At 50.8% G+C, this 21,655-nt stretch overlaps 1 protein-coding gene across 4 annotated transcripts in view; it reads left to right on the top strand.

Moving 5' to 3' along the window:
- The window catches only part of GGTA1 (glycoprotein alpha-galactosyltransferase 1 (inactive)), a 57,573-nt gene that overhangs the window by 25,407 nt on the left and 10,511 nt on the right, over nt 1-21,655 (top strand). For 3 of the 4 annotated variants that reach the window (XM_042963551.1, XM_007094354.3, XM_042963552.1), the window contains exons 2-6: nt 3,464-3,580; nt 10,057-10,145; nt 14,972-15,007; nt 17,476-17,541; nt 18,086-18,184. In XM_042963551.1, coding sequence (XP_042819485.1) covers nt 10,066-10,145; nt 14,972-15,007; nt 17,476-17,541; nt 18,086-18,184 — 281 coding nt within the window. In that variant the 5' untranslated portion in view covers nt 3,464-3,580; nt 10,057-10,065. The other variant, XM_007094355.3, reaches the window with a different exon arrangement.

Raw genomic sequence — 21,655 nt, 5'->3', positions numbered from 1 at the left:
CAGACAGCTGGTGCTTTCTTATCTTCCAGCAACTTCCACTGTCTAGGTCTCCGATCTCACCAGGACATGGGCCAGCAGCCTCCCCGTGGGTCTCCCTGGCTGGAGATTTTCCTTCTCCCACCCACCCTCGCCCTGCAGCCCAAGTAACTCTGCAGAGCAAATCAGTAACTCTCTTGCCTAATGTCATTCAAGGGTTCCCCAGAACCCTCAGATTCCTCGGTGTGGTGAGGCTCCGACTCCTGGTGATAAGACTCTGTGTGGCCGTCCAGCTCCTTTCTCCCCACCCACCCACTCCGTCCTCCACCCTTAGCCACTCCGGATTGGAGCTTGTCAGTTTCCCAACTGCCCGTGTCCCCCAAACTTATCACCAGCCCACGCATCCTGTCTCCTTTGCTTTTGCACAAACGGAAGCACCTCTGCCTGTCCTAGGGGCACCCCTCGATCCTCCCACAGGGATGCTCTTCCACACTTGTCCTGCCCCCTTTCTGAATCTTCAAACCCTCTCTCTCCTCAGCTCTGTCCCAGGAAGGTTTTCCATCCTCAGCCGGCCCCACCAGCTGGCACCCTCTCTCCATCCCTTCCCGGGCAGGCTGCTGGAGAGAGGTCCTTACACTTACTGTTTCATTCCCTCGCCTGTGGTTCATTTCATGGTGCCTGGCTACAGATATAGAAATGGAGGCACAGAGAAGTTAAGCCAGTCGCCCAGGATTGCACAGCATAGGGGGCGGAGCTAGGACTCAAAGCCAGGACTCAAAGCCACCACTCTCTACAGCCCCTCATCCACCCCACGAGGTGAGGGAGGATGATTATCCTTGACACGGAGGGAGAAACCAGCCAATTGGCTCTGTCGCTTACAAGCAAGAATGTCTTTTGTGACAAATTTGGGATGAATCAAACGCTGACAACCCGCAGCCTTTTTGTTCTTTGTCAAGAATACCTCATCCTCAAGGGCAGGATCTTGACCTTCATTGTTTTTCCCAACCGGAAGTGGTCTTGGATGCAAAGCCAGGGATTCCCACACCTGGGCTTACAGCCACCTTGGCCACAACTCTGAGGCCCTGCCATCCTGCCTTGAGGTGTGGCCAGTGGACAGGTACTGAATGCTGGCCGCTAACTGATAGATTCATGGGCTGCCGGGACTGGAAGGAGCCCTAGCGACCATCGGATGATGAGATTAGCCAGCCCAGCCGGCCCGGTGGTGAGCCCTTACCCATGCAGCCCCATGCAGCCTCTGACCTCCTCTGATTAGCGCGTCCGAGGCTCATTTGCTAGGTTCTCTGCCTCTCGATTAAGGAATGACCGCAAGTGTGTGCCCCCTTTGTTTTGAGGGTCTGAGCATGACTGTGTCAGGGAAGGAGGAAAACCATGTTGGATCTTTAGAAGTTAAACGTTCTGCCTTCTAGGTTTGCACACTGTGTCGAGCTGTGGTTAACCAGGCTGGAGACTCTAACTCCACCAGCCTGCTGAGTGTTCCCCCCTGGAGGCAGCTTAGGGGAGAAAGCACAGCTCCTCGGACTCGCCCGCTGTGGACCTTGAGCAAATCACTGAGACTCCCAGAGCCTCCTTCTGCTCCCTGACCGCTTTGTGGGTGACCCCGGGGATCACCGAGAGAGGCTGATTTTGCAAATCGTGAAGTGGGAGCCCCTTCTGACCTGTGGGAGGTGTTTGCTTGTGAAAAGGACCGGCTTATCTTAGCGTCTAGGCTCTGCTATCTTTCCCTTTCGCACTGACAATCGCCCCAGATTTCTAGATCGTGTAATGCAGCAAATCCTCCCTGGACCCGTAGGGAGGTGCTCGGTGATGCTTGGTATTTGTGGCGGGGAACCCAAAAGAAGGAAAAAGTAGGGCCTGTGGCCCTCAAGCCAGGGTCAGGGGAAGACAGAATAAGGCAGATAAGGCAGTTTTCAGCAGAAAGTTTTCTGTTGGTTTCTGTTCTTAGCATTCACACAGGAAAGGCGCATTTGTGATGAATTTTCACCAAGTGGACACCCCTGTGTATCCACTACCCGACTTAAGCAGCAGCATGGCCGGCCCCACAGGAGCTTCTCTGGGCCCCTTCCGAATCTCAGCATCACAGACGGATTTGCCTGTTCTCGAGCTTTACATAAATGGACTCATCCAAGACTTCTTTCTCTGCACGTGACGGGTGTGAGATCCATCCCGTGGCTGCTAACAGCTACAGCTGGCTCATTCTTATTGCCGTGCCTGGAATCCCGCCCTAGGACCTTACCGATCTGCTCTGATGATCGTCTTTGGGGTTGTTTCCAGTTTTTGCTCTGCCGTGAACGTTCCGGTCTGGGTCTCTTGGTGGGCTTATGCGCATTTGCCGTGGTGTCCAGACCGACAGTGCAGTGATGGGTTGCCAGGTGCACTTTTGTTCAGCTTTACTAGATTTAAGCATGTTGTTGGAACTTCGGGTGCTGAACGCTGTGGTCAAACAACTCAGGCCCCCGGAGGAGGGGCTGTGAGATTTTGTTAAGAACAGCAAGCTGCAAATGGCTAGATGAGGGATCGCTTGGTGGGGCTCCTGGACTTTGGCCCCCTCTCCTAAGTCTGGGGTTGCCAGACTATCCTCACGGGAGGTGAGGGGTGTGGGGCCCCTCGGGAGGGCTGGGGTTGGGGCGGGGGGCTCTTTGCGCTTCCCTTCCCCGCTTAGGCCAAAGCAGTTTGTACGCTCCATCTTGCACGGTGGGGTTCTGAGAATGACTTCCTGTGGGTTTTTTTCTTTTTCTTTTTTTTTTTTCATAAAAGTTTTAGCTGTTTTGACGTTTGAGAAATCCACTGTTCTAAGGTCCTTTCCAGCCGGAAAATTCTATTTTAGGAGCAGGAGGTGGGTGTGGGAAGGGTTAAGCATTATTCAGCCAAAGCGCAGGGTTGGGCCTCCGTGACCTTTTAAAGTTCTTATAGCTCGGTTTTCGATGCGGGAGATCTCATAACATTCTATAAAAATAGCGTTCAAACAAAACAACTTCCGAGGTTCAAAAGATGTGGAGGAGAGGCTCAACCTTGAGGAACATTCAGGTGGCATTTCGACTAGAGTCTTGAGGACTCTCTCCTTCACCCACCCCACCCCTGCATTTTTTTTTTTTTTTTTTTTTTTTTTTTTTTAGACCTCTCATTGGCTGTTCCTTATAGTAGTTACTTGGGGTTGTTTGGATTCAGAACAGTTCCCATTTCTGCCAAGGAGTGGGTGACGTGGGCGGCCTGTGTGTCCCTCTGAAGGGTGGTGGCCTTGCCTCCTCCAACGCCAGGCCTAGTTTGGGCCTGTAGTTTCGCTCGGGGAGGGAGGCCGGGCCGTTCGTGGGCCCAGAGAGAGACGTCTCTGCCTTGGCATGTACCTCGGAGTCAACAGGCCTGATAAACAGCCCACTTCCCGGGGCCAGCGAGGAACAAAGCCCCTGGCTGCTGCGGGATCTGTCTCCCCCCACCCCCTTCCTGAAACAGCTGTTTATTCTTTTGACAGGAGTTGGAACACAGCACCTTCCCCTTCCTCCCGGCCCTGCCTCCTTCTGCAGAGCGAAGCTCAATAGAACTTTGTTGTTCTGCCTTTTACTCTGCGGGGAGAGAAGCAGACGATGAGGTATGTCGAGATGCTGGAATGATTTACTTCTGCCTTGTCGGGGTCCATGGGGGAGTTGCGAGCAGGGTCTGGCAGGGAGGAACCTCGCTCTCCCCTGCCCCTCTTGCTGGTGCCCTCAGTAGTTCTGGAAGAAGATAAAGCCCTTCTCTCCCCCGTCTAGAAGCAGGAGCTGGTGGGATGCTGGCTCAGAGGTTTCACTGTAAGTTCTGCTTTATTTTGCTCCCCACCCCGGCAGGACCTCACGGGGCTGTGGCTGGCTGGTGTGGCCACGGCCTGGGGTTTTCTCTACAGGATTCAGAGTGACAATGCGGAGGCAGGAGGGCTCTGGGCTGATGTTGAGGCAGAGCCCCCTCAGGGCAGTGCAGACACTTCGTTTACCTTATTTCTCTTGGAAAAAAACCCTTGCACAGTAACTCCGGAGCCAGGCAGTAAGGAAAAGCTGGCTGGATACAGGCTTCAGATTTCCTGGAGGGGATTCAAGAAAAGGCACCACAAGATGGACTTCAGAGAACAGGTTGTTCCGTTTGTGATGGCTGGAGCGACAATTAGCTGTGTATTTAGTCTGAGACCTGACTCTTTGTTTCCTCCGTCTGTGTTTACTCTGACCCTCATAATGGAAAACATCGCTGGAAGCAGCTTTCTACATATATATATTTTTTTCCCCACAAATTGCACCATGTTTCTTCCAATGGGGAGCTCTTCCCTGTGATGCCCACCATTTCAGCAGGGGGTGCAGAGAAAGTGGCACTGCCCTCCAGAACCCCCCAGCACCACCCCCTTCCAAGAGCTGGGCCTGCGAGGCCAAGGGTCTGCTTTTCAAAGTCAGCACCGCCCCTCCCCCAGTTCTTCTGGGTGAACGCAGAAACCTCAGTCTGTGTTAAACCTCAGTCTCCGCCACCAAAAGCCACGACTCTGGACTCTGGCCGTGACGAGGGATGAACAAGGGGGGCGGTGGGGCGAGGAAGGCCCCAGCCGACACACAGCAGGCGCCTGCCGAGGCTCAAGCTGGTCCGGGGAAGCTAGTCCCTCAGCGAGTCTAGCCTGTGAGTGGCCAGCTTGGGGTCAGTTGTGACCCAAGCGACTCTCACGTGATAATCAAGAAAGGCAAAATGAGAGGATGTGCCAGAGAGGCCCAGGTGGTTAGTCCACGGGTGAGCCTTCATGCTTATTGAGAAAAGAGTGTTCACAAGGGTGGGCACTGAAGCCCAGCTCCCGGGACCGGAATCCCATCTCCGCCGAGTTATGCTGTGTGACATTGGGCACGTTACTTAACCTTTCTGAGCCTCTATTTCCCTATCTTTTTTTAAAATTTGTTTTTAATGTTTCTTTATTTTCGAGAGAGACAGACAGAGTGTGAGCAGGGGAGGGGCACAGAGAGAGGGAGACACAGAATCCGAAGCAGGCTCCAGGCTCCGAGCTGACAGCACAGAGCCCGACGTGGGGCTCGAACCCATGGACTGTGAGATCATGACCTGAGCTGAAGTCGGACGTGTAACCGACTGAGCCACCCAGGCGCCCCTCTGTTTTCCTATCTTTAAAACGGGGATGACACTAGAGTAACTTCACAGGGGTAACCGTGGGGCTTAGCAGAGAGACTACTGGGAAAACATTTGGCCCAGGGCCTGGCCTAGTTCCTCTGGGGAGCGTCCAAGGGCCTGAAGTTTATTCCATTTTCAGAACCGTCTTCAAGAAACAGAAGGCAGAGTTGCACCCACAGTATTAGGCATGGAAGTGAATACTAGGATATGAGAAGAGATACCACAGCAAAGAACAAAAACTGACAAATACTTCAAACAGGAAAAGACCCAGGAAAACGACATCATAATAAAATGACATGAAAACACTATAAAAATCATTAGTAGTGCTTAGCTGTCTAATGCACCTGTCATAGTTTGGCTGCATAGTCTTGGATGGCCTCTTTGTGTTAGGATGATTCTGCAGTATCATTTTCAATAGAGACCAAAGGGGGACGAATCCGTCTGGCCTCTGGCCTGGTGAATCGACCTTCCTTCTTATCACTGAGACTTTAGAAATGTCTCTTCTAGCTTCACAACTTAGTGTTGGTGGTGCCGCATCTGTAAATCTTTCGGCTGTTTCTCACCCAGAGAACCCAGCTCTTTGATCCTAGATGGGGCAGGGGTAGGGCGCGAGGTGGCCCCTCAGCTGGGCACAGAGCGGCATGGGGTTCGAGCCCTTCCTCTTGGGACCCAAGGGGGGCGCTCCTGGGTGCCCAACAGGGCGCCTCTGGGGCAGGTTGTTACTGGGACCCAGGTGGGCGGGCAGGTAGTGGGTTCAGTCCCCCGGCCCCACCTGCAGCCCCAGGACAGGCCCCAAGGCTGGAATGATCCCCTCAGACAGCGGCAGCACTCTTTGCCTCTAGGAGGCCTTCCTGACCCACCCCCCACCCGCAACAGAAGGTCAGGCCCAGGCTCGCAAGGGGGCAGGACGCCCAGGCTTCATCAGCTTCTGAGTAAGTCAGCCTCGGTGCTCAACGCATGCGGGTTGGTGCTCCCGCCATGCTGTCATCGAGTCAAGGAATCCACACGGGCCACGGCACCAGGAGCTCCCGGTGGGTCTCAGTGAACCGCCTTCGTAAACCGAGGCTTCCAGCTCTCTGCTTGATTTCTCTTGCACGTCCCGGGTCCATCGACGGAAAGCCCGTCGTGGGAAGTTAAGTCCACAGAACTGGTCTCACAGACGGGGAGACGGAGGCCAGAGAAACTCGTGATCCTGGGTTACAAAGCCGGCTTTGTGGAGGGGCTGGGGCTGACCCGTAGGTCCTACACCTACGAACCTCCCCTTCCTCGCCTGCCCGCCTGCCTCGAGCACCAGGCAGGGGGGGCAGACGCGAGGAACAGCCGGGTCCCAGGCTGCAGGCAGTGGGGAGGGAGCGCTGAGGACAGTCACAGTTCGCGGTGGGGGGTGGGCTCACCCTTGACTCTTCTGGGGGACCCAGACTCCCTCAGGTACAGCACGGCTCTGCTCTAGAGCCACGCATTTTAGAAACTCTCCCATTAGAAAGCATCAGCGTCCTGACGGCTGCCAGGTGTGGAGCATTTGCTGACCACCAGGCACCACGTGCTTCGTATACACGATCTCCTTCAGTCCTTTCTAGAACCCCGGAGGAGGGTGTTTCAAGCTCCATTTTGTATATGTAATTAGGGGCTCAGACTACTCACCCAAGGCAGACATCCAGGACCGCTGACTCCAGAGTCTCAGTGCTGGTCTAGTTTCCTCCCGGGTCTGAGCGTCCCCGAGGCGGGTGTGGAGAACTCGAGTTCCGTCCAAGGTCATGAACACCCAGTTGGTGCCTGTGCCCCTCCCCTGTCCCCTTAGTGTCACTTGTCAACAAGTGTCACAAGCAACACTTGTCACTACCTGACCTGGATCCTTTTGAGTCTCTTGACTTCAGTGTAGTATTCAAGAAGCTACTAGGCTCGCAGAAGCAGCTTCGCAGGGAGGAGGGCTTGGGTTCCCTGGGCCGGGGGAGGAATCGGAGGCAGAGAGGAGGATTTGTTAACCTGTGGGAAGGTTTGCTTTCCTCCAGCACCGCTTTCTCCCTGCCCAATTCCCGTTCTCCCGAAATAATGGCTTTTCCAGAGCTTCTGAGTGCTCTGTTATTCAGCTGAGACGTCTACCTTTTCCCCTGACACGAGATGGAGAAAACATGGTTCACCAGAATTCCTTTCAGAGAGGAATTCAGTTTGGAAGGAATACCTTGACTTAGCCCAGTTGGGGTGTAATTCTGAGATTCTCTGAAGGGTGCGTGTGTGTGTGGTTGTTGTTGGGGTGGGGGGCACAGGATGGGGTGGGTACGGAAGAATTAATTTATGGGTCACACTTCATGTGGGAGCCGTTGTGAGGGTCGCTGTCTAGGGTTGGCCCTGGGGCAGCCCGTGCCTGGGGTAGGACAGACTTAGGGAAAAATCACATGTGTGACAAGAAGGCCTGGGGAGGTGGGGGGGGGGGGTTGATTCTGGCAGAACTGGCTAAATCTTGGGAAAGGAGGCAGCCAGGTGACCTAGACCTACACTCTCCCGTGTGAGACGCGGTGTCAGTTTTCAGCAGGTCCCAGTTCAGTGCTCTACCCCTTACACGAAGGAATGTAGAAGCCATCCCACATTTCCTGCTTGGTGGGTCAGATAGCCAACCACCAATTTTCAGAATTATACAGTTTTGAAAATTCTGAGACAGAAACATAAGAGAAGGACTTTTAGACCGTGCTGACTGCCAAATGCCTCATTTGTGTCCAGAGAGAGAAATTAAAATGTTTTAAAAGCTCTGTTGGCCACCCTGCCAACCCTTCCTTCCCTGGGGACTTGGATTCCAGATCCCAGGAAGCATGGATACACCCATTTCTAGTGGCTTGCTAAAACACGCAGTATTGGTGGGGGGTGGGGGGGTGGGGGTGGCGCCTGGGTGACTCAGTCGGTTGAGCATCTGACTCTTGGTTTCGGCTCAGGTCATGATCTCACAGGTTCGTGAGTTCGAGCCCTGCATCAGGCTCTGTGCTGACAGGGACAGCGTGGAGCCAGCTTGGGATGCTCCCTCTTTCTCTCTCTCTGCCCCTCCCCTGCTCGCTCTCTCTGTCTCTCTCAGAATAAAGAAAGTTAACAAACAACAACAAAAAAAGGTCCGGTATTGGCTCACCCACCTGGCCTCCAGGCGTAAGTCTCCAGCAAAACCTAAGCAGGTTCAAGCGATCTCCAGAAAGATACGGGCTTCGAGAGTTGCCTCTGATGCTGGTTTCTGGAATTAAAAAGTTATGCGCATACTGGGAGAGGGGGTTGGGAGGTGTGTCTGATTTGGGCGCTGCCCAGCGTGTCGGTGTTCTCCACGCCGGGAGTCAGGGTGTTTCTCGGTTTAGCGTTCAGTGTTTCTTCCACCGGGAAGCAGTTGGCGTTGGATCCTCAGCAGGTGGCATTGATAAAGCTCGGGATGCAACGTTGTCACCTCCTCCGCACACACAGGGTATTGTAGCAGGACTGTAACAGGGCCCTGGGCTCGATCGGAGAAACTCCGGGTGCCTCCTGCTTCCCAGGAGCTCTTAATCAGGCTGTGGCACGGAACAGATGGATAAACCGTTACAGTCCCCAATCTGCATTTATTTGCACCTCGTTGTTTAACACGTTCTTACTCCTTTTCCTCATATACGTTTTGAGCTCTTACCGAGTACCAGGCACCGTGCTGTCCCATTGGAGCCTCCCAACAGCCCATTTTATGGACACCGGCAACCAGAACTAGCATTTTGGGGCGCATGTATATAGTGTGAGGCGCAATGTGAAGCATTTTGTGGACGTTACCTCTTGCAGTCATCACCACTTCCGTCCCCGTTTTAGAGACGAAGGAACCAATTCAGTTAGCGATCCACAATCCCTTTTCTGAAACTCTGGGGCCAGGTATGTTGGAATTCAGAATTTTGGGGGGCGCAGATAATATATCGTGTATTATGTAACGCCCATAATTGTGTATTATGCTGCACGACATAATGAAATCCATCAATATTTCTGCAAAGAAACATGTAAACAGCATCACTAAGTGGGATAAAGATTATAAATAGCCTCATATCAGTTAGGATCTTGGTGCCAATTAAATTATAAAAAGGCCTTTGGTCCTCAGAGCTTTCTGGAGCTGTGGAGGAGGACCCGAGGACCTGTCCCATGTTCAAGGTCCCCCAGCTCTGTGTGTATGAGGGCTGGCACCCAAATCCACCCTTCTCTGGGAGTGAAGACATCTCATCATTATGATGGGTGGGCACAGTCCCGATCTAGATCTGTTTGCTCCCCAGTGTGGGACTTGCCTTGCACTTCTCGTCCTTTTGCCTTCTGTCTTCATCCCTTGGGAAGCTTTAGTCACCTCCCCAGCAAGGTCTTCCCTCACCGCCCAAATTAAAGTACTTTGCAACCTGTCGTTCCCCACCTGGCACCCAGCCCCTCTCCAACCATGACTTCATGCAGCAATCAAGACATATTTAAGTACCTACTGTGCGCCGCTTGATTGATTGATTGATTGATCGTGGGTGTGGTGGGGAAAAGCTGGATGGGGCTGAGAATGGGAGACTTTCAGGGACCAGGGCTGTCTTCCCCTCCAAGGATTGGGCCTGTGGTCAGTATGTCAACGGCAGCAGAGCCAGGGAAAGGATGGTTTCCCATAATCTGGGTCAGGAGCCAGCGAGGGTCCATGGGAACGGTTTCTAGCTACACCCTCGCCCACCCACATCCATGGCGGACCGGGATCAGTTGCAATACCTTCCCTCTCAGCGCCAGAGTGACCTTAGCCCCCTTCCCACCCGGGCGGCCCTGCCAACTCATTGAATTACTACTTTGCCATTGAGCTAGCTAATGGCACTCCTTCGCGCTAGCTAAATATTTATGAGCTTTTCCTCTCTGAAGGTGACAGCCTTTCTTAGAAAACCATACCTCACTTTGTGTTTATTTAATCTGCTTTTTCCTTTCTCCTTTTTTTTGTCTCCCCAGGAGAAAATAATGAATGTCAAAGGAAAAGTGATTCTGTCAATGCTGGTTGTCTCGACTGTAATTGTTGTGTTTTGGGAATATATCAACAGGTAATTGTGGAGTGTGACACCCACCTTGGACTCGAGTCTCCTCGTGTCAGCCACGTGACCAGGTTGAAATTAAAACTGAGATTAACAATGAAGAAGAGATTCCACCCTTCCTGTATCCCTGAGCCCTGGACTATATTTAAAATCATTAGATCGACAAGTACCTTCTGGCTAATTAATCCCCTTCCTTCCTGTCACATTCCTAATGTCTTGGCTTTTGTACCTTTGCCGTTCTGGGTGGGTTATATGCAGAAACAGCGAGGCCATCCTAAGCCCAAATGTAACTTTCATTATTGGTACGACGAGCTGTGGAAATTACCTTCAGAAATTTCAGACAGGAATGCCATGAGAAATCCACCCCACGTCTTGCAATTCTAAGATATTTTCAGAGTTTGAAAGGCATAACTTAAGTTGTTGACTTTCGCTATACGATACACTCTGAGTGGCTGGTGATTCATTTGTGCCTGGCTAACAGGCTTGGGTGTCTTGTTTGGTTTTGTTTTGTTTTGTTGTAACTCTGGAAAGCAAAATGAATGAAACACTTCTGAGTTTTCAAATGCATCAGTGGACTCCCCCCCAAATATGCGTGCTTCTGTGCTTTTGGAAAATCCAGTGTCTCAGAGATTCCAGCTGGAGAGGCTCCTGACAGAAAGCAGTCTGTGCAAACAGCTACAAAAATGCATGATCCCTTTGACTTAGGAGGCGCTTTATCCAAGAAGCCCACAACACAACTCTGGGCGGGGGAGCTGTCCTGACACCACTAATATTTTCATGATGAAGTCCTTCAGTAGGCCCGAAGTTAAAGGTGACAGCCTGGATTGACAGTTAAATTCCTTCTGCTCTTAAAGCTTAAGCCTGCAGGACCATCTTGGCTACTAAAAAAGGGATCTGTACCTTTAAGTACATCAGCAGAAGGAAGACTCCAGAGCGTGGGAGCTGTTACTCCCGGGAGTGCAGAGTAGATCTAACCCCTTCTGGAGCCTTATTCTGTTTCATTCTGAACAACTCATTTTAACAAAATTGAGACAAGCTAGGGTGTGGTCAGGTTCAAGGAGCCTACAAACCACGTCTGTCTTTTGAATTGAGGAAACTGGACGTACTCAGTCCTGAGGCAAGGTAATTCAGAGTCAGGTGCAGGGACCCTGGGATCCCTTGGGTACTTGAGGGCAGAGGAAATGTCTTGTCTGGAGTCTGGAGCTGGGCTGCCTGGAACTGGTTCTGTGACACCATTCACCTCCTCTGTGGCCTTGGGCAAGTTACTCAGCAACTCTGTTCCTCAGTTTCCCTCTCTTTAAAAATGAGGGGATAATAATAGTACCTGCTTCATAGGTACCTCATTGGGAGGATTCAGTAAGTTATTGTATATAAAACATTTAGGGCAATGCCTGGGAGTTAATAAGCACTTAGTGAATGCTGACTGTCATCCTCTCCCTCCTCCTTCTCCTCCTCTTCCTCTCCCTGCCCCTCCTTCTCCTCCTCCTCTCCCTCCTCCTTCTTCTCCTCCTCCTCCTCCTCCTCTCCCTCCTCTTCCTCCTTCTCCTCCTCCTCTCCCTCCTCCTCCTCCTCTCCCTCCTCCTCCTCCTCTCCCTCCTCCTCCTCTCCCTCCTCCTCCTCCTCTCCCTCCTCCTTCTTTTCCTCCTTCTCCTCCTCTCCCTCCTCCTCCTCCTCTCCCTCCTCCTTCTTTTCCTCCTCCTCCTCCTCTCCCTCCTCCTCCTCCTCTCCCTCCTCCTTCTTTTCCTCCTTCTCCTCCTCTCCCTCCTCCTCCTCCTCTCCCTCCTCCTTCTTTTCCTCCTTCTCCTCCTCTCCCTCCTCCTTCTTCTCCTCCTCCTCCTCCTCCTCCTCTCCCTCCTCTTCCTCCTTCTCCTCCTCCTCTCCCTCCTCCTCCTCCTCTCCCTCCTCCTCCTCCTCTCTCCCTCCTCCTCCTCCTCTCCCTCCTCCTCCTCCTCTCCCTCCTCCTCCTCCTCTCCCTCCTCCTCCTCCTCTCCCTCCTCCTCCTCTCCCTCCTCCTCCTCCTCCTTCTCCTCATCCTTCTTCTCCTCCTCTTTCTTCTTCTCCTCCTCCTCCTTCTCTTTCTCCTCCTCCTCCTCCTCCTCCTCCTCCTCCTCCTCCTCCTCCTCTTCCTCCTCCTCTTCCTCCTCTTCCTCTGCTCCAGAGGGCAGAACAAGACAGGGGGTTTTGACAAGTAGAAGGAAGAGCTCTAGTGGTTGGAAGAATCCAACTGAAGAACAAACAGTCTTTGGAGTCCCTGCCCTGAGTTGATTGAGATCCTTGTGCTGATAACCTACAAGCTCTGAATGCTTGATTGTTTAAGCTTGGTGTTTGGAATCTCAGCCAGAGTCGTACTTCCATATTTTGGGTGGTTCACAAAATTAAAAGATGGGAGCCAAAGGCCCCAGTGTGCATGTTGGCACTGACCTCCCATAACGAGGGTGATTTTGCAGTGCTGGGCACTCTCCACATGGTAGCTGGAGCAGGTTCTGGCCGCTCTCTGGGGCCATGGTTTGGCACCCAGACTCGGGGCACGCATTTTTCAACGTGAGGAATCTACTGAATGTCTGCAAGAGGCATAAAAGGCAGCAGATCCTGTGGCACCTTGTGAATTGGCCATGTGATGGCCTGAGGTGAGCTGAGGGCACTAGCCTTAGACAGGTGGACAGCACCGAGCTAAAAAGGATTTCAAAATAACTAAATGGAGCCCATCAACCGATTAGGGATACAAGTGCAAGTCCTACCCTCAGGGGGTTATGATCTAGACGGAGCAAGAAGATAGGCATATAAATAACCAGCAGTAGAAGAGGAAGACTGTCAGGGTAGAGAAAAGGAACTGTCAGAGTTAAGGAGACTAAGATTATGTTTGGCTTTGGAGGGGGATCTACTGTTTGCACTTATGTACAACTGTTTCTTGAGCACCTACTATGTGCCAGGCTAGGATCGTATCAAGAAAGGCACAGAAGAGATGGCATGTGAGCCCTGAAGGATGAATATGTTATTGCTGTGACCACTGAGATGTGGAAGGATTCTGGGAGAGGAGGGGACGAAGGACAGGTTAGTAAAGAGACGTGACAAGGTCGCAAAGCTGAATCTAGAAGCTAGTGCCCTGAGTGCCAGGATGGCCATCTGAGCAATGGGCGGCAGCAGACACTCCCCCTCTTCCTCTCCGTTCCCCTCCCCCTTCCACTTCTTGTAGGACCTGGAGTCTGATCCCCCAGGTTCAAATACTGGCTCTACTCCTCACCAGCAGTATGACCTTGGGCAAATCGCTTAATGCTTCTGTGTGTCAGCTTCCGCCTCTGTAGGATGAGAAGATTGGATCGTGAGGTTTCGATGAGCTGATCTATGTCAGTTGTTTAGAAGGGTACCCGGCTAAGGGTTAGCTCTGATGGATATTGTCAGAATCAGTATAGAAACAAGAAATTTTCAAGCGTGGTCCTTGAGTCTTGGGCTCAGAGGAGAAACCATAGGTGGTGACAAAGCATGCATTTTATTCCTACAAGGAGATGCAGGACCCCCCCACCCCCACCCCGCCCCGCCATGAGGAGAAGGCAGGAGGAGGGGATAAGAGACTACAGAGTGTGAAACAACTGTGAGCCACTTTTTTTTCTTCAGGGTCAAGAAAACTGGGGCCAGGCAGGAATTGAGCCACGGCAGGTGCCTGAGCTCAAGTGTAGAACTCTTCCTACCAGGCTGTACCCCCATTTATTCACAGGGAAGAGAAGGGGGCACAAGGCTTAGCTCTGGGGCACAGCTTCCCTGCACAGAGCAGTGGAGTGATGCCATATGACAAGTCCTGCCACTCTACCTCCCAAAATGCCTCTCAAGTCCTTCTCTCCATCTGGTTGGCCGCCTTGCTTTGTGCCTGGGCGACAGCCATCACCTCCGAACGGGTCACCCACATTCACTCCTCACCCCTGCCATCTCATCTCCGGTGACCTTCTTCAGTTGCCTGCAAGACCCTGTCCCTCCCCTGCTCAAAACCCTTCCAGGGCAGAATCCCCAGTAGGCCCCAGCAAGGTCTGGCTTCCGGTGACTTCTCTGCCACTTTCTTGCACATTTAAATGCCTCCTTTTTTCCTCACCGTCTTTGTGTATCTTTTCACTCTTGTCTGGAACACTCTTCCCACATCCCCTTCACCTGGACTCCATTTATCCTTCAGATCTCAGCTCAAACATTCCCACCTCCTCCAGGAAGCCTTCCAGGTCATCCTGTTAACTGCTTGGAGTACATATGCTTTTTTTTTTTTTTTTCAGTAGCTTGGAGTTTGAGGTCGTGTAGCCGTGTGATTGCCTGAATAGGGTCTGCCTTCCCTGCTAGCTTGAGTGTAGCACAAGGACACATGGACATAGGTCTTGTGTCTGTCTTAGCCAGTGCTGTGTGCCCAGTACTCGGCACGTAATTATGCTCAGCAAGTATCTGCTGAATGAGTGGAGATGGCTCAACGGAGGAGTCATGTATTCCCTGGCCCAGCCTTGTAGGTCCCTGCAGACCAACTCACTGCCTCCACTAGCTTCAGAGATGGAACCCCTCCCTCAGTGAAGCCACCTCTAGCCAATGGAGAGGTGTCACCTTTTTCTTATTTTTTTTATGAAGATTTGAGATACTCCAGTAACCTCTTTCCCACCCCTTGCTCTGAACAACCCTGAAGGGACTGCCACTGAAAATACCCAGTCCCTCGATACCTTTGGCTGTACCTCAAAGACAAGTAGAAACCTAGGAGTAGACAAAACCCAGGCTCTCAGCTCAGCCCGGGGCATCAATGGTAATGATTGCAAAATAGCTTTTCTCGGAATTAAAAGTAACATGATATGTTTTTATTTCTCATTTGCTTTCAGCCCCGAAGGCTCTTTCTTGTGGATATATCACTCAAAGTAAGTGCTTTGAATTCTAGAGATGTATGGGATGTCTCCCGTGTCCACCCTGGCACCCCCTACAGCCCGTTTTTAGCACCGCGGCAAGTAGGGGAGCTCCGGTCAAGGGCAGAGGGGAAGGGTGGTTTCCCAGGGATCTGAACCACATGCCTCCCATTCCCTAGGCAGGCCTTTATACAAGAACTGTGACTTGTATTTTGCCCTTGATTCTCATCATGGGTTTAAGTGGTGTCATTTGGAGAACATTCTGCCTTGCTGATTAAAAGAATCAGGATAGATATTTTTCATTATGCTGCCCAGTATGTGTTCTATAAAGACCCTTGCAAGAAATTCCTTTGAGACAAAGGACCAGGAAAGAAGTTAAGGTCTCCTGATGAACTAGTATTTATTATTATTATTATTATTATTATTGCCAAAGGCAGTGAGGACTATGTAAGCCTTCTTTTTTTTCTTTTTTTTTTTGGGAGAGAGAGAGAGAGAGGGAGAGGGTATAAGTGAGGGGCAGGGAGAGAATCCCACAGTACGATGTGAGGGGCAGAGAGAGAATCCCAGGAAGGGCAGGGAGAAGAGAGAGGGAGAAAGAGAGAGAGATTGAAGGAGAAGTGGGGCTCACCTGAAGCGGGGCTCGAGCATACCCGATGCGGGACTCGAACTCACGAACCGTGAGATCATGACCTGAGTGGAAGTCAGATGCCTAACGACTGAGCCACTCAGAGCCCAAGCCTTCATTTCTCGATCTTTGGCTTGGCTGCCAGGAAGCTCAGAGCAAAGTCTTGTGCTTAACTGCTTATACTTTCGTCAGCCTTCATTTCTGATATAATTTATTCTCTGGTGTTAATTCCTGGCTTTTGCGCTTACATTCTATGGGATCTTAACAATTTGCCCAACCCCACTTGGCCCAATTCTCAGCTATAAAATGAACATAAAGATGAAACCTTTACTCTCCTGAATAGTTGGGGGTGACCAGGCTCATATGAAAATACCTACACGAGTAATTAAATATTTCCCTTTCTGTTCCTTTTTATTTATTAAGTCTTCTGTTGTCTCCCTGCATATGGTGACCACTCCTTTTTAATAGTCAACCATCTGAGACACCTCCTGAAAGTAGATGAGCTTTAAAACAGGTTTCTTTTTTTTTTTTATTAATGTTTATTTATTTTGGGGTGGGGAGGGGCAGAGAGAGAGGGAGACACAGGGTCCGAAGCAGGCTCCAGGCTCCGAGCTGTCAGCACAGAGCCCGTCACAGGCCTCGAACTCACGAACCGCGAGACTATGACCTGAGCTTAACTGACTGAGCCACCCAGGTGCCCCTAAGACATGTTTCTTAATATTATTAAGCCTGTTCGTGGCTCTCTGTCTTATTTGTCCAACCACAGGCCACTGCACCCCTGCCTTCCCCCTCTTTCCCCTTCTCCAGAAAGTCCCCTCCCTGGAGAGACTCTCACAATGAGAGAGTCTGGAAATTTCCACATGTGGGTGGTGAGGGTGGCTTCTGATTACAGTTTCCTGAGTTTCTGCTTCAGAGACCCTCAGATTTCCTGAGGCTGTCACTGCTGACCTTTGTAGCAACTTGAATTCTAGTTTAGCAAAAGAGATCATTCTTGGAAATATACACTGGTCTTTTTTTTTTTTTTTTTTTAATTAAGATCACAACTTTTTACAGCAATTTTCAACTTTGATAAAGCTCTTTGATGTATGCTATTTCGTTTATGTTTCAAAGCCACCTCCGTGTTCGGTTTATTATCACTGTGATTGTCACCTTCCTTATTATGATCACATATCTGACTTTTCAGAGGAAAAAAACCAAGATTCAGTGAGGGAAAATGTCCGTCACAATTACACCACTAGTTAGTGGCAGACCCATGTCCCAGGCTTATGTATCAGTGTTCCCCGACTTGTTATTTCCTCTTGCCTCCTCTCTCCCTGCTGGGGCTCCCTGGATGAGCTGAGCACCAGGGGCTGCACCACGGAGGAGAGGTCCAGGCGGTATTGGGGTATCTTTCCCTCATTCAGCTAGAGCAGCTTGACTTCTTTTCTTCTTCTTTTTTTTTTAGTGTTTAATTCCAGTTAGTTAACAGACAGCGTTATATTTGTTTCAGGTGTACAATATAGTGATTGAACACTTCCATTCATCACCCGGTAGAGAATAGCTTCACTTCTGTTTTATGAACTGAAGTTCTGTTTTCTGAACTGAAAGAGAGAGAGAGAGAGAAACCAACCAACAAACAAACAAAAGAGAGAAAAGAAGAAAGAGAGAGGGAGAAAGAAAGAAAAAGAAAGAACAAAAGAAAGAAAGAAAAAAGAAAAAGAAAGAAAGAAAGAAAGAAAGAGAAAGAAAGAAGGAAGGAAATTTAAGTAATTTTCTGCCATGAAGAGTTTGGAAACCCCACCCCACCCCCACCCTGCCTCCACCCAGTCTGGGACTGCCTCATCTTCTAAAAATGTTTGTCATCTCTTTCATTTCTTAGAAACCCAGAGGTGGGTGATAGCAGCACTCAGAAGGGCTGGTGGTTTCCAAGCTGGTTTAACAATAGGTAAGGTGATGGATGGGGTGACCCTCTGTGTTTGTCCACCCACCTGACGCTTACAGAGTCAAAACAAAATGGTCTCGTGGTCATGACCTTCACGGTCACTCGTCTTTTTGGCCTGTTGAAGTCATACAAGGAATCTATTCCCTGGTTGGGACGAGTATATTGAAGCTTGGGGGTTATGGTCACGTTTGTCCGTTTAATTCGGGGGTGAGGGGGGCTTGGGCTGAAGTTTCGGCTGCGGGAAAGACGATCACAGGAGGACTGTTCCAGCAAGTTCCCTTGCCCCCTGAAATAACCTGAAGGTTCTAGGTCACTAAATTGCTAACTGCGCTGACTCGGAAGAAAAATAGAAAAGGGGAGACCTGAGCCTGTTCACCAACAGTGTGTGTTTACGAATAAACGTTTCGTATCATGAAGCTTTCTCCAGACATTTTTTCACTGCACATGTTCTCCTCCTTGGAGCGTGTTTTCACGAGCCATTCGTGGGCTGTCCCGACGCCATAGATCCGCCTCTGTCTCACTCTGCTTGCTTTCCCTTTGTACGTAGGACCCACAGTTACCCAGAAGAGGAAGACGTAGACAAGGGAGATGAACAAAGAAAGGAAAACAGCGAAGAACTTCAGCTGTCAGACTGGTTTAATCCACAGTAAGAAAAGAAGCGTCTCGCCACGTGCAATAAATCCATTAGCCCCCGTCGGGGGTGGTGGGGACTGTGTAGGCAACAATGCCATTGAGAACACTCCTGATTGGGGATACAGAGTCTTAGCATCTGTCAGACGTTCACCATAGATTAGATGAGAATCCCAGAGTCTGGATGTTTTGACTCAGATGCTTGAGCAGAGGCACAGTGATTCTGACAGCAGTTGTCGAAAGGCGGCAGCTGAATCACAAAATCCTGAGGCTGGAAAGGGTCTCACTGACCACGAGGTGTTGTGGAAAACGACAGCATGTAGGGTCGGAGCAGGAAAATCCTCTCTGAGATTCAGCTAACTCATCTGAAAACATGGCAATGATGATGAAAACTCTCATGGGGCCGTGCATGCATCATTAGGCGATCATACGACAAATGTTTATCAAACACCTATGATCTGCCAGCTGGCATTTTTCAAACTACCAGTCACTATCCATTAATATGTTCAGGAAACTAGCTTCATGGGACAAAATGGGCTTTAAAAAAAAAAATTGGAACCAAGTAGAAAATCAGAGGGCATCACATGAAGTGGAAGGATAAACACTGTTTGGTTGAATTACTGTTTCTGTATATATGTGTATGTGTATGCATTTTGTTGCGATGTAAAATGCATTTTTCACTGGGAGTCGTGGTCAAAAATACTGTACTAGATGTCGTGTGAGGCACAGGAGATAGGAGGAATCAATCCATATGGTTATGTTCAAGAAGTTCCTGGTCTTGTAGGGGCAGGAGATGTGTAAGTAGTATTTGCCAAAACCGGGAAGGAGGCGTGGTTGATCGGACTTAGAAGAATGCATCTGGGGAGTACGGAGGCGGGAGCTGTCCAGGATCATCAGATGACCGTGAAGCCTGAGAGACTTGTGGGGGGTGGTGCCATTGACCAGGATAGGGACCAGAGAAAGGCAGCCAGGTCTAGGAGTCGGAGTAGGGGATGAGCTCTACGAGGGATGTATGTGGGTTCAGGTACTTGTGGGGCGTTGGGACAGAAATTCACAGAGTGCCTGTCTTAGTCTGTTCGGGCTGTTATAACAAAACGCCACAGACTGGATGGCTTGTAAACAACAGAAGTGTATTTCTCAGAGTTCTGGAGGCTGGGAAGTCCAAGATCAAAGCACCAGCAGCTCTGGTGACTGGTGAGAGCCCACTTCCTGGGTCACAGACAGCCATCTTCTCTGTCCTCACACAGTGGAAGGGGCGGGGAGCTCTCTGAGACCCCTTTCATAAGGGCACTAATCCCATTAGTGAGGGCTCCACCCCCATGAACGAAGCACCTCCCAAAGGCCCCACCTCCAAATACCATCACACCCGGGAGTGGGTTTCAACATAGGAATTCTGGAGGGTGGGCACAGATGGTCAGTCTATAGCGGTGCCCTTGAGCTCCTTGGAAGATGTGTGGTAGAGATGTGGGGTGAAGAGCCATCAGAGTGAGGGGGTCACCCAGGCAGGGGACTAGAACCACATCCTGATGTCAGCACTTAAGGGGCCAGTGAAGGAAGAGGAGGCCGAAAGGGGGCAGGAGGAGCTATAGAGGAGGAGGACAGGGAGAGAATAGCAACTATTCCGGTAAGAGGGGAGTGAGCTCTGGAAAGACTGAGTATGTTCTGGAAAGCTCTCTTTTTGTTTGGGGGGAGGGGGGTCACACTAGTGTGGAAGGATGGGAATTTTGCCCTCCCCCCACCCCCCCCCGCCCATGTGTCATTCAATGAGCTAGGCACCAGGGTGGCCGTCCGTGAGATGCTAAACCATTGCTGGAAACACAAGAACATGGAGGCATTGTCGCTTTGATGAGCCTCTTAATGTGTGTGTGTTTGGGGCAGGGGGACAGGGAGACCTCCACCAAAAGGTGGGCTAGGTGAGTAAGAGATAGTCGCCAAGCTCCTTTCTCAGGAGGCTGGTACACTTTAACCGTGGCATTTGTGCTCCGGGAGCGGGACTTGGGAGGTGGGGTGAAGGCTGAGACAAAGAGGAGAGAGAGCCCGATCGTGGCCACCAGCTGTCGCTCCCCACTCTCCCCCGTGCATGGCTCAGCTTTTCCTCCACACAAATGGTGAGCAGATACTTAAAGACTATTGGTTTGAAGAGGCTCCAAATTTAAGCCTTCCCAGGGCACCAAAGTATATTTCTTAGATGAGTGAACGATTAGATACACAATTGAATGAACAAATAAATATATCCATATAAATGTATCCTCTCATGTAGATGACCTACAATACATTACCATGTATCGTGCACACATTTCCACATCAAGCTCTCTTAGCTTCTGTGACAACACATCCTCTGACTTTCCCTCCTCCTTCTCTATTCTCCCTTCTTGGTCTCCTCCATAAGGGCCTCTCCCTCGTCATATAGTAGAGTTTCTGGAGACGACATCCAGTATTCTCGTCTCTTTTCTTTATACACCATCTTCCACTGTGCTCTCATCCATTTCCATGGCCGTAGACACCGGGGCGTGTGACTCTCCACATTCCGATCTTCAGCCCGAAGATTTCCTGAGCCCTGACTTGGATCTAACTGCCCGCCTGACATCTCTGTACACGTCTCGCCTGACATCTCTGTACACGTCTCCCGTGACCCAAGTGGGTTTCCGCCTTCTACCCCACCCTCGTCCTCATTTCCCACCTCAAGCCAGAGTCCGGAATACCTCTCTGGTTCGTCCTTTTCCTCCACCCACCCCACAGTCTAATTGATTAATGTGTTCTGTTAATCCTTCCTCCAAAATCCTTCCCACATCGGCTCCTTCTCTGCATTCCACAGCCCCACCCTCCTTCCATCGGCTCTTTGCCGGCTCATCCCGTGGCATGCCGATGCCTATCGAGAGTTCAGTAAAGAACACGCTGAACACATCTTTTTTGACCTGGTTCACGTTGATAGAATTTTAACGCTTTCTCTACCCGACGCTTGGGGCCCATCCTGTACCCGTTAATAAGTACGTAAGATTCAAAAGCTAGCAGTGACCTCGGTAGGTGTGTGTTTTGGTGATAGAGGCCGTTTTATTCCGTGGAAGCTTTTGCCCTATAGTGGAGTCACACAGGCTGACGCGGTGGATGTCGTGCGTGGAAGAAAGGCGTTTGGGCAGCTCGGAGTCTGTCCTGGCACCTTTCCTTCTTTCTAGAGCCCCATCTTTGTGACTTTGGACGCTTCTGGCACTTGATGGTAGCAAGGACTAGCTCTCACGCGTGGGTGGCCTGCCCTGTGTCACTTTGTTTGCGGGAGGCAGTGGGTGATGTTGCTGACTGAGACTCCTTGAGACAGAGGCTCATCCCAGCTGATCTGGTGCTCAGCCTCGCTCCTCCCCTGCCCCCCCTGCCTGCGTTTTCAGGCTGTCATCTGGCTCCTTAGGGTCAATGACATGTGGGGACTGCCAGTGAGACTTAATAATTAACAGCTAGGAAATAGAACATTTTAATTTTGAAGTAAACATTAATT

Source organism: Panthera tigris, chromosome D4 (genome assembly GCF_018350195.1).
Source record: "Panthera tigris isolate Pti1 chromosome D4, P.tigris_Pti1_mat1.1, whole genome shotgun sequence".
Classification (NCBI taxonomy): domain Eukaryota; kingdom Metazoa; phylum Chordata; class Mammalia; order Carnivora; family Felidae; genus Panthera; species Panthera tigris.
Note: the sequence above shows the minus strand (reverse complement) of the source record. Positions and strands in the feature narration are given on the sequence as shown.